At 42.6% G+C, this 16,464-nt stretch overlaps 1 protein-coding gene across 6 annotated transcripts in view; it reads right to left on the bottom strand.

Moving 5' to 3' along the window:
- Nucleotides 1–2,457: 2,457 nt before the first annotated feature.
- Nucleotides 2,458–16,464, bottom strand: part of ccdc120 (coiled-coil domain containing 120) — a 29,262-nt gene continuing 15,255 nt past the window's right edge. For 4 of the 6 annotated variants that reach the window (XM_036950668.1, XM_036950670.1, XM_036950667.1 and 1 more), the window contains 10 exons: nt 14,423–14,587; nt 14,233–14,338; nt 13,032–13,150; nt 10,476–10,580; nt 10,261–10,381; nt 8,405–8,464; nt 6,597–6,747; nt 4,188–4,289; nt 2,795–3,811; nt 2,458–2,675 (listed from right to left, as the gene is read on the bottom strand). In XM_036950668.1, the coding sequence (XP_036806563.1) occupies nt 2,579–2,675; nt 2,795–3,811; nt 4,188–4,289; nt 6,597–6,747; nt 8,405–8,464; nt 10,261–10,381; nt 10,476–10,580; nt 13,032–13,150; nt 14,233–14,281 (1,821 nt within the window). In that variant the 5' untranslated portion in view covers nt 14,282–14,338; nt 14,423–14,587 and the 3' untranslated portion in view covers nt 2,458–2,578. Of the gene's footprint in view, nt 2,676–2,794; nt 3,812–4,187; nt 4,290–6,596; nt 6,748–8,404; nt 8,465–10,260; nt 10,382–10,475; nt 10,581–13,031; nt 13,151–14,232; nt 14,339–14,422; nt 14,992–16,464 lie in introns of those variants that run through there. The other 2 variants (XM_036950673.1, XM_036950671.1) reach the window with 2 other exon arrangements.

Raw genomic sequence — 16,464 nt, 5'->3', positions numbered from 1 at the left:
GTGCGTGCCTGCCCATAAGCACAGCACACGTTCTGAAAATGACATGAGCTTTGCCAGTGTTTGATTGGGCAGTACATGCTGTGTGGCTGGCAGCACCATAAGCTACACTAGCAAGCTATTTAAACATGTTTTAAATATGTCAAATTGTGCCAAATTCTTCAAACAAAGCCAAAGTCATTAGAATTAGGCAAATAAGGATAACCGATGAAATGTCCTATGACCTATGGTGTATATACTTTATTTGAGGCAAATCACTCACAGTAATTACTGTAAATACATGAACATCAATATAGTTTTTTTTAATGATTCCAGTCCAAGATTTACCATGATGATACTTTATTTAAAAAATATCAATGAATGTACCCCATCCTCCTCAAACATAAACTGTACAGTATTTCTCACCCCTTTGAAATATGGACATAGGATGAAAAAAATATCAGGAGAAAAACAGATAGGGATTTCAGTCAATATGTCACAAACAATTCCAGTCAATCAACATAACTCAATCTTCAAAAAGCTACAACTAATACACCTGTAACTGTTAGTTAACACCACACTTCTCTGGCTGGTGCTGAATGGGTTTTATGACAGTTTTAATGATGTATTTCACAAATAGATACAAAATGTTATAAGTTCATAAATATACAATATATATTCTGGATAAATTCCCTTCGAGCAAAATTTATATTCATTTATGTTTTACAGACATAAGTACATCACCTGAAAAATACATTTACGACCCCCAATGCACAGCAGTTTGGTCATCAGTTTCAGGTTTAGACTAGCTTGAAGAAATTCACACACAAACTATTGAATGTGAAAACACCAACATTTAAAACCAATATAACATTGCATTAAAGGTACTTGAGATAAAAGGAATAGCTTTACCTGTAAAACATGTCAATAGATGAAGCCATGACATTAATCAGTTAAAATGAAAGATCATTCTTAGCTACTCATATGTTTCTTTCCAGAGGTATTAATTTCCTACCATTCAGGTTGTTAGTGATGCCCTTTTATAACGGTATAATCATGAACTTAAGATACACAAGAACAAACAAGCACATGTCATGGGAAGCTTATAAAAGAGCCGTTCTTGAATTGCGGTGGTATATGGGAATGGCATTAATTACTTTAAATAATTTTACCATTATGATAACATTGTGCCACCAATAGGAGTAGCGTATTACATGATACATTGGAAACGTAATCTCATACTACCACATTTATGAGTTCTGACATAAGGCCTGCTCATGCCAACAGTCCCATCCCCTAGCCCTGTTCTAGTTAGACCCCTTTTCATTTCTCCACATTAAGTTGACATCAGTTTATAAAGGAATTTAGAATCAAATCTAGCTTATTATCATGATACATACAGATCCAAATATGCGGTTTATTGTTGATAATGTTGTTACAATCTTATAAATACATAATATTATACACGACATCACAAAACTTCCAACTTGACGTAGACTTGAACATGGTAACACTTTTCTTATTTGCTCAAAATTCATACGCTGTCAACCATTTTCTGGTTTTAGTGTGTTCTCTCTTGGGGTCAATTTCCCCATCCCACTACTGCAATTGGTTAAGGCTTTTGAAGTTCATAAAGTGCCCTGAAGGAAAACATGCTACACAACTGAATGAATAGAAATTAATAGAAAGTTCATTAAACGACTGTCATAGACCTCTAAAAGTCCTCAGGTTTTTATCTGAACTTGGCTATTATGTCCTTTCACCAGCTGGACTCTTAGGAAATGCAGAAAAAAAGAGCTTGCATGAAACAACAATTTGGCAACAACAGGAATTTCTTTCATTTGTTGATTGAAGACCAAGCTTTGAAAGGATTTGTGTTCGCTTGAAAAACATGAGAAATAGCAAGCACAGTTGAAATGCGTATGTTTGATGGACAGATGAAGAGATAAGACATATATATTAATGTTTACAAACAGGTTAATTTACACGTTCACTGGTGTGTTTAAATACTTTTTAGTTGATATGAGTTCATTATATATTTTTGTAAATCACAAGACACTAAATTACCTCTTTTATATAACTATTCTTTATATCTCAGAAGATACAAAATAGTAATTTAGAATACATATACTTTATTCTGTAAAAAATTATATATTGGGAGATTTGTTAGGTTAAACAACGAGGATGTTTGTTACATGTGGCTTGGGTCTGACCAACGATAGAATACAATACAGTAGCTACAGAATAACAATATATTCTGTGACTCCTGGGACAGCTCCAGTGCAAATCCATTTCTTGCTTTGTGATCTAGGGGTCAAAAGTTGGTGGGCTCATTTTCAACAGAGGGCATTCAGATCGGCTTTACAGTCTTTTTCTGCTGTGGTTGTAATGTTGTTTTTTTTAGCTTGTGAGGTCACCTTATATCAGCTCCTTTTACTGCCCGCCCGCCCGCCCGCCCGCCCGCCTGCCCGCCCGCCCGCCCGCCTGCCTGCCTGCCTGCCTTAGCTTGTGAGGTCACCTTATATCAGCTCCTTTTACTGCCTGCCTGCCTGCCTGCCTGTCTGTATGTGCACGTGTGTGTTTGAATATATATTCAGCTACATCAGACCAAAGTGCCAGGGTCAGCACTGGGCTCCTTTGTTGTCATGTCTTGCATCTGAGGATGAATGGGCTCTTGATAGAGTGAGAACTCCATTGACCTGCCATAGAGAGGGCACAAATCATTACAGTACTCAGCAAACAAACATGATCAAAAGTACTCTAATGCGCACCTGTGTGAATGTTACCAACAATCATTCCGAAGTAGAGAAATACTCACCTTCCATGCAGTGGGTGGCCATGGAAGCTGGCTGACTGAGACATCTGGGACCTATGGAGTGGATCACCTTGTATAGACTGAGCCTGGTGCACAAAAGGGTGGGGGTATGAGAGACGGGAGACCCCTGCATCATGCCCCTTCGATGTAGTGGTAGGGTAGCCGAGGGCGTTCCTCAGATACCAGTCTCTGAGACCCTCCAGCGCCAAGGCTTTATGCAGACTCCTCGTCGAGTCCTCAGGGGTGGGGAGAGAGAACTGGGGAGGCCTGCGATTGAATGATGGGCCGGACAGCTCAGTCTGGAAGGGGTGCAGGTTGGGAATGGAGGAGGTAGTGGAGCTTGGGGTAGGGTGGGGAGACTCATAGGCAGAGAGCAGGATGGCGTCCTGCTGCAGGGGGATGAAGGGTCCACAGGACTTGGTCCGGGTGACTTTGACTCTGCGAGGCTCTGCCTGGGAGCTATGGATCACTCTGGGACTGTAGGAAGGAGTAGCGCTGGGAAGATGCACCTGGGAGTGGGAGAAGCCATTGGCGTGAGGAGGCACTGCAGCAGTGGACGATCGAGGAGAGGAAATGTCCTGCCAGATTCTACCTGTTGATTGGTACAGCTGGTGTTGCACTTGCATCCTCTGTTGCTTTCCCCAGATGTAATCCATTAGGAGCTCGTTGTAACCCCCTCCTTCTGCTGCTTCTACTCTCCCACCCATGGACAGCCGCAGGTTGGCCTGCTCCTGTCTCTCAGGACTGCCCAGGTGGATGTGCCTCAGCTTGCCATCAGTGAGGGCCTCAGAACTTTTGTAAGGCCCTCCTCTGGGGGGCATCCCATTCCTGGGGGCTGGGTCCTCAGGGAGACTGGAGCGGTCAAGCAGGGCCTCAGAACTGTTGCTCCGCCGGGCACGGGAGCTGTAAGGGCAGCCTCTGCGCTCCGAGGAGGAGCCTTCCTGGGCCAGGGGCTCCATATGTGGTACATCCAGGCTGCCAGACCACTGCTTTAGTGAAATCCCACCAGAGTCATCTGATCTGAAAGAGCGATAGAGAGCAATGAGCATTTGATGGGCTTATTGTGATAGTGTGTTTACATTATGACAATAACCTATCTTTACATTTAGATTTTCAAATGATTGAATTTGTCATATCAAAGCTATGAATACAAAAATAAGTTTAAAAAAAGAGCATGAAATAAGTCAATATGACACTAAGCACCTGACTTCTCGCAAAATAAAATCATCTTGGGAGCCTTGACTGGCATCTTGAGAGCCATCACTGGCATGTTCTGTAGCCTAATTACCTGCTGCACTCATTGGTCAGTCGGTCAGCCTCTCTGTCATCATAGTGGGTGAGTAGCAGTGGATGTGCTGCATTAAGCAAAAGCACTGGACCAGAGGAGGAATATTACCTGACATGAACACTGATTGGGGCGGTTCGGGCGAGGAAGGGGGTAGCAGGAACACTTCTGCCTTCAACATTAGATGCACTCCTTGGTAGAGAATGACTAGGGCTAGGGAAAAACATCAAAACATAGCATTAGACACAAAAAGAAGGAGTGCTTTACACATATATACAGTGTCACGGCTCCTCCTCTGCAGTGCAGGGGCGGTTTCTCCTGCAGGCAGAGGAGGGTCATTAGTGATTGGAGTCACCTGGGCTCTAAGTATTTAAACTGTCACTAATCACTTCTCTCTCTCCGCTCCTCCAGGTATGAACCTGTTTTGTTTGTTCTTTTGTAGTTTTGCATAGTTTTCACGCAGTCATTCACACACAGATTCACGCATCCATGCACTTTACATACACCTTACATTATGATACTTCCACACCTCATTCATTTTTCTTAGTTTAAAGTTAATAGTTTTGTTTACAATAAAGAACATTTTTTAATTGGCCTATACCTGTTCGCGTCCCCTCATTTTTGCCACAGGCTATGAGCCGGCCTGTGACAAGTCTTGGCCAAAAGTTTTGAGAATGAGACAAATATAAATTTTCACAAAGTCTGCTGCCTCATTGTCTTTAGATATTTTTGTAAGATGTTACTATGGAATACTGAAGGATAATTACAAGCATTTCTGTCACGCTCTGACCATAGAGAGCTGTTTATTCTCTATGTTGGTTAGGTCGGGGTGTAATTAAGGGTGGGTTATCTAGGGGAATTATATACCTACGTTGGCCTGATTATGGTTCCCAATCAGAGGCAGCTGTTTATCGTTGTCTCTGATTGGGGATCATATTTAGGTAGCCATTTTCCCCATTGTGATTTGTGGGATCTTGACTATGTTTGTGTGTAGTTGCTTTCTGCACTGTATGTAGCGTCACGTTTAGTTTATTCGCTTTATTGTTTTGTGGTTTAAGTTCTCTTCCAAATAAAAGGATGGAAACATACCACGCTGCACCTTGGTCCACTCCTTATAATGATCGTGACAATTTCATAAGTGTCAAAGGCTTTTATTGACAATTACATGAAGTTGATGCAAATAGTCAATATTTGCAGTGTTGACCCAGCTTTTTCAAGACCTCTGCAATCCGCCCTGGTATGCTGTCAATTAACTTCTGGGCCACATCCTGACTGATGGCAGCCCATTCTTGCATAATCAATGCTTGGAGTTTGTCAGAATTAGTGGGTTTTTGTTTGTCCACCCGCCTCTTGAGGATTGACCACAAGTTCTCAATGGGATTAGGGTCTGGGGAGTTTCCTGGCCATGGATCCAAAATATCTATGTTTTGTTCCCCGAGCCACTTAGTTATCACTTTTGCCTTATGGCAAGGTGCTCCATCATGCTGGAAAAGGCATTGTTCGTCACCAAACTGTTCCTGGATGGTTGGGAGAAGTTGCTCTCGGAGGATGTGTTGGTACCATTCTTTATTCATGGCTGTGTTCTTAGATAAAATTATGAGTGAGCCCACACCCTTGGCTGAGAAGCAACCCCACACATGAATGGTCTCAGAATGCTTTACTGTTGGCATGACACAGGACTGATGGTAGCGCTCACCTTGTCTTCTCCGGACAAGCATTTTCCGGATACCCCAAACAATCAGAAAGGGTATTCATCAGAGAAAATGACTTTCAATCCCTGTACCTTTTGCAGAATATCAATCTGTCCCTGATGTTTTTCCTGGAGTGAAGTGGCTTATTTGCTGCCCTTCTTGACACCAGGCCATCCTCCAAGTCTTCGCCTCACTGTGCGTGCAGATGCACTCACAGCTGCCTGCTGCCATTCCTGAACAAGCGCTGTACTGGTGGTGCCCCGATCCCGCAGCTGAATCAACTTTAGGAGACGGTCCGGGCGCTTGCTGGACTTTCTTGGGCGCCCTGAAGCCTTCACATAAATGGTTGATTTAGGTGCAATCTTACTGGCAGCAATATCCTTGCCTGTGAAGCCCTTTTTGTGCAAAGCAGGTAACCATGGTTGACAGAGGAAGAACAATGATTCCAAGCACCACTCTCCTTTTGAAGCTTCCAGTCTGTTATTCGAACTCAAGCAGCATGACAGAGTGATCTCCAGCCTTGTCCTCGTCAACACTCACACCTGTGTTAACGAGAGAATCACTGACATGATGTCAGCTGGTCCTTTTGTGGCAGGGCTGAAATGCAGTGGAAATGTTTTTGGGGGATTCAGTTCATTTGCATGGCAAAGAGGGACTTGCAATTTATCTGATCACTCGTCATAACATTCTGGAGTATATGCAAATTGCCATCATACAAACTGAGGCAGCAGACTTTGAGAAAATGTATATTTGTGTCATTCTCAACTTTTGGCCACGACTGTACACACACACACACACACACACACACACACACACACAGTGACATTACCTGATAGAGCTGGTCACAGAGTTACGGCGTGTTCTCATTTCATAGTATATCTCCACTGGGGACAGTTTCCTACAGACCTGGTGGTCTGGGCTGCCCAGACGGTGCTGGGACATGGAGCAGTGGTCTTCTGCAACACTGGGAGAGGACTCCTCTGAGGGAGGGAGAATATGGGGTTTGGTCTTAACTAGAGTCACTAACTCACAATTGACACACAATTACAGTAAACAGGTCATTCTCTTTCATTAACATTATCAGGCAGCAGCCGTGTAACTCAGAATTTGACGATGAGAAATGTGATTCTTCGCCGCTCTCATTTTCACGATCTGTCATCCAGTAACTGATTTATAAACTGTGAATGTGAAGAGCACCAAATAATACAATCTCTCTTCTGTGGCATCACAGAATAATGTAATGATACTAACTCCGCCTAGACATTTTGAGAATATTTTGCACAACTGATATACACCTGAAGTCGGAAGTTTACATACACCACAGCCAAGTACATTTAAACTCAGTTTTTCACAATTCCTGACATTTAATCAGAGTAAAAATTCCCTGTTTTAGGTCAGTTAGGATCACCACTTTATTTTAAGAATGTGAAATGTCAGAATAATAGTAGAGAGAATGATTTATTTCAGCTTTTATTTATTTCTTCACATTCCCAGTGGGTCAGAAGTTTACATACACTCAATTAGTATTTGGTAGCATTGCCTTTAAATTGTTTGACTTTGGTCAAACTTTTTCTGGTAGCCTTCCACAAGCTTCCCACAATAAGTTGGGTGAATTTTGGCCCATTCCTTCTTACAGAGCTGGTGTAACCGAGTCAGGTTTGTAGGTCTCCTTGCTCGCACATGCTTTTCAGTTCTGCCCACATATTTTCCATGGGACTGAGGTTAGGGCTTGTGATGGCCACTCCAATACCTTGACTTTGTTTTCCTTAAGCCCTTTTGCCACAAATTTGGAAGTATTCTTAGGGTCATTGTCCATTTGGAAGACCCATTTGCGACCAAGCTTTAACTCCCTGACTGATGTCTTGAGATGCTTCAATATATCCACATCATTTTCCTCCCTCGTGATGCCATCTATTTTGTAAGGAGGAGCAAAGCTGCTTCACGGTGGGGATGGTGTTCTTCGACTTGCAAGCATCCCCCTTTTCCCTCCAAACATAACAATGGTCATTATGGCTAAACAGTTATATTTTTGTTTCATCAGACCAGAGGAAATTTCTCCAAAAAGTATGTTCTTTGTCCCCATGTGCAGCTGCAAACCATAGTCTGGATTTTTTATGGCAGTTTTGGAGCAGTGGCTTCTTCCTTGCTAAGCGGCCTTTCAGGTTATGTCGATATAGGACTTGTTTTACTGTGGAAATAGATACTTTTGTAACTGTTTCCTCCAGCATCTTCACAAGGTCCGTTGCTGTTGTTTTGGGATTGATTTGCACTTTTCGCACCAAAGTACGTTCATCTCTAGGAGACAGAACGCATCTCCTTCCTGAGCGGTATGACGGCTGCATGGTCTACATGGTGTTTATACTTGCGTACTATTGTTTGTACAGATAAACGCGGTACCTTCAGGCGTTTGGAAATAAATGTCCAAAGTAGATGTCCTAACCGACTTGCCAAAACTATAGTTTTTTAACAAGAAATTTGTGGAGTGGTTGAAAATCGAGTTTTAATTACTCTAATCTAAGTGTATGTAAACTTCAACTGTATTTGTAGAACAAACAAAGATAACTGTTCAATGATTTTACAGACCAGCTTTAACAGATTCAGTTGTTATTATTGCATTTGCAGCTCTGGCTGACTCACCATTGTCATGGCACGTTGAATCTGACATGGAGCTAGTACTCTCCGACATCACTGTGTCCTCTGGAAGATAAACAAACACAACCTGTCATCACAGGCAACAACAACCTCAGTAATACATAAATAAAGATGTTTTATTGTCACATATACTGGATAGGTACAGTGAAATGTGTTGTTTTACACAGTACAACACAGGCAGGAAGTGGAGACATTGAGGAATACACCACATCAGTCACTGGCTTTATCAATAAGTGCATTGAGGACGTCGTCCCCACAGTGACCGTACGTACATACCCCAACCAGAAGCCATGGATTACAGGCAACATTCACACTGAGCTAAAGGGTAGAGCCGCCGCTTTCAAGGTGCGGGACTCTAACCCGGAAGCTTACAAGAAATCCCGCTATGCCCTGCGACGAACCATCAAACAGGCAAAGCGCCAATACAGAGCTAAGATTGAATCATACTACACCGGCTCTGATGCTCGTCGGATGGGGCAGGGCTTGCAAACTATTACAGACTACAAAGGGAAGCACAGCCGCGAGCTTCCCAGTGACACGAGCCTATCAGACGAGCTAAATCATTTCTATGCTCGGGTGGTGCCAGAATAACAACCTATCCCTCAACGTAACCAAGACTAAGGAGATGATTGTGGACTACAGAAAAAGGAGCACCGAGCACGCCCCCATTCTCATCGACGGGGCTGTAGTGGAGCAGGTTGAGAGCTTCAAATTCCTTGGTGTCCACATCAACAACAAACTAGATTGGTCCAAACACACCAAGACAGTCGTGAAGAGGGCACGACAAAGCCTATTCCCCCTCAGGAAACTAAAAAGATTTGGCATGGGTCCTGAGATCCTCAAAAGTTTCTACAGCTGCAACATCGAAAGCATCCTGATCGGTTGCATCACTGCCTGGTACGGCAATTGCTCGGCCTCCGACCGCAAGGCACTTCAGAGGGTAGTGCGTACGGCCCAGTACATCACTGGGGTAAAGCTGCCTGCCATCCAGGACCTCTACACCAGGCGGTGTCAGAGGAAGGCCCTAAAAATTGTCAAAGACCCCAGCCACCCAAGTCATAGACTGTTCTCTCTACTACCGCATGGCGAGCGGTACCGTAGTGCCAAGTCTAGGACAAAAACGCTTCTCAACAGTTTTTTCCCCCAAGCCATAAGACTCCTGAACAGCTAACCAAATGGTTACCCGGACTATTTGCATTCTGTGCCTCCCCCCTCCTAACCCCTCTTTTACGCTGCTGCTACTCTCTGTTTATCTTATATGCATAGTCACTTTAACTTTACATTCATGTACATACTTCCTAAATGGCCCGACCAACCAGTGCTCCCGCACATTGGCTAACCGGGCTATCTGCATTGTCCCACCACCTGCCAACCCGTCTTTTTATGCTTCTGCTACTCTTTGTTCATCATATATGCATAGTCACTTTAACGATACCTACATGTACATACTACCCCAATAAGCCTGACTAACAGGTGTCTGTATATAGCTTGCTACTCTTTTGTCAAATGTCTTTTTACTGTTGTTTTATTTCTTTACCTACACACATACACCTTTTTTCCCCGGCACCATAGGTTAGAGCCTGTAAGTAAGCATTTCACTGTAAGGTACCTGTTGTATTCGGCGCACTTGACAAATAAACTTTGATTTGATTTGAGACCAAATACACAGGCCATCACAGCATCGGAAAGGAGAGGAAACTGCCTCATATAAAAGTTAAATCCTATGTGTGGTGAGAGGTTGTTCAGACTTTTCTCTGTGGATATCATGGTACTGTAACATTGTGCAATATCTTTATGTGTAGCTGTTAATGGAACTCTTGCTGTATGCAGCACTACCTTACCTGTGTGACATCCCCGGTGGACGGTCCTCCTGCTGTTGGGGACATTCCTGTCTGACTCTGAGTGTCTGTACAGAGCCCCACTGAAGAGTGTTTTCATCTGCCTTCGCTGACCTGACTCATCCTGCACAAAGCAATAACTTAGTCAGTGATGTGTTGTATTAACAGACATATAGGTCCTCTGTGACCAGTGTCATAGTCTCTGAATGTTCTCTGACCTCTCCCTTGGTGTTGTAATGTGCCAGTCCAGCCCTGCGCTGTACAACAGGAGCTCTCTCTCCTGTCTCCAGGGGAAAAGCATGTGGGACCATCCCGGTCAGCTCCTGCAGATATTTTCATACTTTTTTAACCACTATTTTCATACGGCCAATGCCAAGTCAAATTTCATACTGTCTGTTATTAAATATATCAAACAGCAATAGGAACAAACATAATAAACATTTGTATCATACACAGGCTGGAGAATAACAGTGTAAATTAAAATTAGCTAGAACTAATGCTACTGTGATCATATGAACATTGGTCAAGAATAGTATCATTTGAATGGTAGTGCATCAAACCACCACATCTAATGCACTAAACAGTATATAGAGAGCATTTCCATGCATGAATAATCTTAGTCTGGAGAGAAGCTGAGACACATCTGTGTTGAATTCTAAACCAAAAATCAGGGGAAATGTGTGAAACAGCTGTGAGTGAAAAGCTGGATTTGGTGCCTGGTAAAGTATTTTGGTCTCTGTCTCTGGAGAAATCAGTCTAACATTCATATGCTTTCGCTTCATATTCTTGACTGACACTGCTCTGTAAGGGTGACTGCACTTCCTGATTCTACCTCGTTTTAGATTTGGTTTATTAAGAAATGCTCACGGCCATGACTGAATTAGAACGTGAGTTGGTTTAGTTTTTTTATTTAACATTTATTTAAACTAGGCAAGTCAGTTAAGAACAAATTCTTATTTAAAATGAGGGCCTACCCCGGCCAAACCTGGTCCAATTGTGCGCCGCCATATAGGACTCCCAATCATGGCGGGATGTGATGCTGCCTGGATTCGAACCACAGTGATGCCTCTTGCACTGAGATGCAGTGCCTTAGACTGCTGCGCCACTAGGGAGCCTAGGTGTGTGTTTTGATGTGGGTGTCTCGTGTGTGTTCGCAGGTGGGAAGAGTTAGACAATTTATTTCGGCAATTAGCTTTAGCCGGCTTGTGTACAACTGGCAAAGTTGGTTTGACTTTGGATAGCCTCCGGGGCTAGTTAGGAGCTGTCAATAAATTACACATTGTAAATGAGACAATTATTTTGTTGCTCACCTTTTAGTTCTCATTAAATGCTTTCAATATTTGTATCCATTTCTACAATTTATCATTGGTTTGAGATTTTTAAGTAATTGAAATTTGGAACCATTGGAATTTTAACATATTGTTCCATGTACATTGTGTAATTTGCAGATGGTCCCTAACTAGCCCTATAGGGATTTCCAAAGGTAACCCAAATTTACCACAGTATTACAATTGGGTCATGAACAGCTGCACTCCGAAACGCTGATTACTTGTGTGCTGCCAGCATTGTGACGCAATTACGACCACAAGTCTCACAAAACTCTGTTTTTGACGAGAATGACTGACCAAAATTATCCTATTTACACTTTGCCAATTTTGACAGTAGAATAAATGTTTCTGACTCATTTCAATGCCACTTAGGCTGTTTTCTAAACAAGAAGTTGTTTTTTAAGGGCAGTTGCTCTTTAAACTTTGCTTTTTGAAATTATATAAAAAATAAAAAAGTTGCCAAAAATGGTTCATTCATCTGTGCAGACAAACTCATTGAGTCTGATTTATAATTTCAGGTGGTTGAGGTTTACAGGGGTTGAGAGCTTGTCTGTATTGAGTCAGAAACAGAAAACAAACCTGACGTTGGTTCTTGCTTTCCATTAATCTGATAAAGCACACATCTCGATAGCATGGAGCCATTCCCTCTAACATGCTTTGAGCCCTACAATAGTTAAAAGGTAGGGGAGAGGGCCTCCCGGGTGGCGCAGTGGTTAAGGGCGCTGTACTGCAGCGCCAGCTGTGCCCCCAGAGACTCTGGGTTCGCGCCCAGGCTCTGTCAAAACCGGCAGCGACCGGGAGGTCTGTGGGGCGACGCACAATTGGCATAGTGTCGTCCGTGTTAGGGAGGGTTTGGCCGGTAGGGAAATCCTTGTCTCATCGCGCACCAGCGACTCCTGTGGCGGGCCGGGCGCAGTGCGCGCTAGCCAAGGTTGCCAGGTGCACGGTGTTTCCTCCAACACATTGGTGCGGCTGGCTTCCGGGTTGGATGGCGCTGTGTTAAGAAGCAGTGCGGCTAGGTTAGGTTGTGTATCGGAGGACGCATGACTTTCAACCTTCGCCTCTCCTGAGCCCGTACGGGAGTTGTAGCGATGAGACAAGATAGTAGCTACTAAACAATTGGATACCATGAAATTGGGGAGAAAAAGGGGTAAAATAAAAAATATTTTAAAAAGGTAGGGGAGAGGAACTGACCTGAGCCCGAAAATGTTTAAAAGGTAGGGGAGAGGAACTGACCTGAGACCTACAATAGTTAAAAGGTAGGAGAGAGGAACTGACCTGAGACCTACAATAGTTAAAAGGTAGGAGAGAGGAACTGACCTGAGACCTACAATAGTTAAAAGGTAGGAGAGAGGAACTGACCTGAGACCTACAATAGTTAAAAGGTAGGGGAGAGGAACTGACCTGAGACCTACAATAGTTAAAAGGTAGGAGAGAGGAACTGACCGCCTCCAGCAGACACACTTGTCTCAGCTCTCTCATTCGGCTGCTGAGGATGTCCTCCAGGATTTGCTTTCTCTCCTGTAGTGCGGAGATGCGCTCAGCTTGCAGATTGCTGTCCTGATCTACACACCAACAAACATGTCAACATGTTCAGTTAAGACAACAATTATACAATTATGTATGGTGTTACTAAGTACCTAATATCAGAAACCCAGAACTAAAATATTGCATACTTGTGCCATATGCTCAATTAAGTTCTGGGGGCAGATGTGTTAACAATCAAGCTTCATTTATATAGCTGATTTCAGACATAAATGTAACACAATGCACTTAACCCCCCCCCCCCCCACCCCCCCGGCAGGTAGCCTAGAGGTTAGAGCTGGACTGGTAGCAAGATCGAATCCCCGAGCTGACAAGGTAAAAATTTGTCCCTGAACAAGGCAGTTAACCCACTGTTCCTAGGCCGTCATATAAAATAATAATTTGTTCTTAACTGACTTGCATAGTTAAATAAAGGTAAAACATTTTATTTTAAATAACTAGCCCCCCCCCCCCCCCCCCCCCCCCCCTCCCCCCAAAAACAAAACAATGAAAATAAAAACATAATTATGTTTAGAGGATAGAAAAAACAACAATTACAAAAACTGAAATACTAAAAAAGCACCCTAAGGACAAGCAAAGCTAGAAAAGTGTGTTTTAAAATCTTTTTTAAATATGTCCACAGTTTCGGCCCCCCTCAGGTTCTTTGGCAGGCTTTTCCAGAGGCTGGTGGCATAGTTACTAAAGACTGCATCTCCATGCATCTTGGTCCTAGGCTTTGGGATAGTTAAAAGGCCATTGCCAGAGGACCTGAGGGACCTACTGGGTACATAACTCAAAAGTATGTCTGATAGTTATAAAACATACTACAACACAGAGCCGAAGCAAGGCGGTTGCTCCACCCCACATTCTCTGTAAGTTTTGTGCAAGTCTATGGGCCAAATGTCCCATGCCCTTCCGAAATTCGAAAGATGCAAATACCTGCAAAATCGGAAATTGTCCAAATTATCAGTGACAAAGAAATCTGTACAACGGAACAAAGTTCCTTGTTAGTCGTCACATCCCAGTCTGTTGACAGACACCACGATACCATCCTATCTTACATGCGTCTGTCCACGCGAGATTACTAAATACCAACATCTCTTTGTGAAGGTGTAAAACTCACCTGGAGACCCCACACCCATGGATGTGATGAGACACCCTTTGACCTCCATGTGGTCTGATTCGTGAGGCCTTGTTTCTCAAACCTCAGCCAATCAAAACCTCACCTACTGAGAGAGTGCACTGTGGTTACCTAATAGAAATGGCACAAATAATTTTGCATAGAGAACAGGTTGGCTTAAATATTCAAATACCTTGCAACTTCAAGCATATGTTCTCCAGGTGTCTGGTTAGCCATCTATTTTTGTTAAGCCAGTAAGAAATGTGCGTCTTCCACTGGTCCCCAAAAGTAAAGTGATCCCAGCCACCACCAGTGAGGGGAGCCACTATGCCTCTCTTCAAGTGTCTAATGTTAAATCCTGTAACAGAAAGAGACAGAGCATTTACATTTTCAGTAATGTGACTAGACACAAATAGGCCTACAGTTAACACAGAACGTGACAGACTATCAGACCTAGCCTGTCTATGTCCATTGTATGTACATTATTGAAAAAGCATGCTTTTTGGAATTTGTATGGCTTCACGTTAACAGGTTCTTTCAAAGGTTTTCTTAAGCACGGCTGTGCTGCTGTCGTAGGGACGAGGAGGAGCCGATCTGCCTGTCTGACTGACTATCTATACTTAACAAAAATTTAAATTTAACACTCATCAAAAGATTTTACTTGAAATAAATTCATTAGGCCTTAATCTATGGATTTCACATTGTCATGACGTTGGCCTGGGGGTAGGTTTATGACAGTCATAAATACCTCTTCCCCCCTTTTTCCTCTCTCTACCCTACTGATGTTACATTTGCAAAACCCTTGATTAATATAGAGAATCTGGGAACATCAGAAGGTGGGGGGAAATGAACTATAATTCTGGTAATCCGATCAATTGAACATATGCGGTGGTACTTAATGAATTTGATGTCAGTTCGGTTGTCATCTGAGACATTCTCATCAATGATAAGATGACAAACTCTACAGTGGAAAGTCTACACATCAGAGTTATTGGATTCACATGCAATTGTTGTTCAATTTAAATGTTTGAATATGAAATTATTTGTGATGGGATGAAATTTGATTTTAGCTTCTAAAATGTGAGATTTGGGTTTTCATAAGGTTCTGCTCAATCAGTGGCCCGTTCCTGTGAAGGGACATGGGCTATAAAACTTTTCAAACACGCCCTCCTCTCCCTTCCTGTATAAAGCCTTGAAGACAATGTAACCTCCTGTTCCGAGGATGTGAGGACTGTAGTATCTGGGATCTACATCTGTTTATATTAGTTACTGTGCTGTTACTAAGCAGTAATGCATTACGGCAGTGTTACGTTACTACACCTAATAGGAAATGCACATGCGCACTGGAATGCCGCGAACTGTAGAGCACGAGGGGTTTTGACTAAACGAAAACTAACTGTACTCCCGTCTCCTGCCTGGTCATTTCTCCACAACACAAATATTACAAGGACGACGGTCCGATGTCAGAATGGTTCAGATAATCCAAATGGGCGGAAATTTAGAATGCATAACATACTGTATTTACGATAGCACAACTTCACATTTTGTTCCTCAGTCTTCCCGCTCTTTCACTCAAACCCAGCCCATTTTCTTTTGTGTAACAAGCTGTCATATCTGTTCCGCCCGCTAGGGATGATTTCCTTTATGACGTAATTTGTAATCAAGTTATGATTTAATTATGTGTATGTGTAATTCTGTGTTATTAGTTAGGTATTTAGTAAATAAATAATTAAACCCAATTTTTTATTGCTGATTCAACTTGTTAGCCAGGGTTCATGCAGATAACCAATGATTTATAACTTTCAGATGAGGCTGAATTAAGATGATGATTAATATTGACTGCTATTGATGTAAAATATTACTAGGTCTTTAAGAGTTTATTCGGGAGATAACAGCTCTATAAATATTATTTTGTGGTGCCCCGACTCTCTAGTTAATTACATTTACATGATTAGCTCAATCAGGTAATATTAATTACGTAGAAATTATTTTATAGAATAGCATGTCATATCACTTAATCCGGCATAGCCAAAGACACGACATTATGATTGGGAATACAGATATGCATCTGTTGGTCACAGATACTTCACAGATACCATCAGAAAACCAGTCAGTATCTGTTGTGACCACCATTTGCCTCATGCAGTGTGACACATCTCCTTCGCATAGAGTTGATCACTGATGATTGTTGCCTGTGGAATGTTGTTCCACTCCTCTTCAAAGGCTTTACAAAGT

Source organism: Oncorhynchus mykiss, chromosome 17 (genome assembly GCF_013265735.2).
Source record: "Oncorhynchus mykiss isolate Arlee chromosome 17, USDA_OmykA_1.1, whole genome shotgun sequence".
Taxonomy (NCBI): Eukaryota; Metazoa; Chordata; class Actinopteri; order Salmoniformes; family Salmonidae; genus Oncorhynchus; species Oncorhynchus mykiss.
This window is presented reverse-complemented; position numbering and strand designations above follow the sequence as displayed.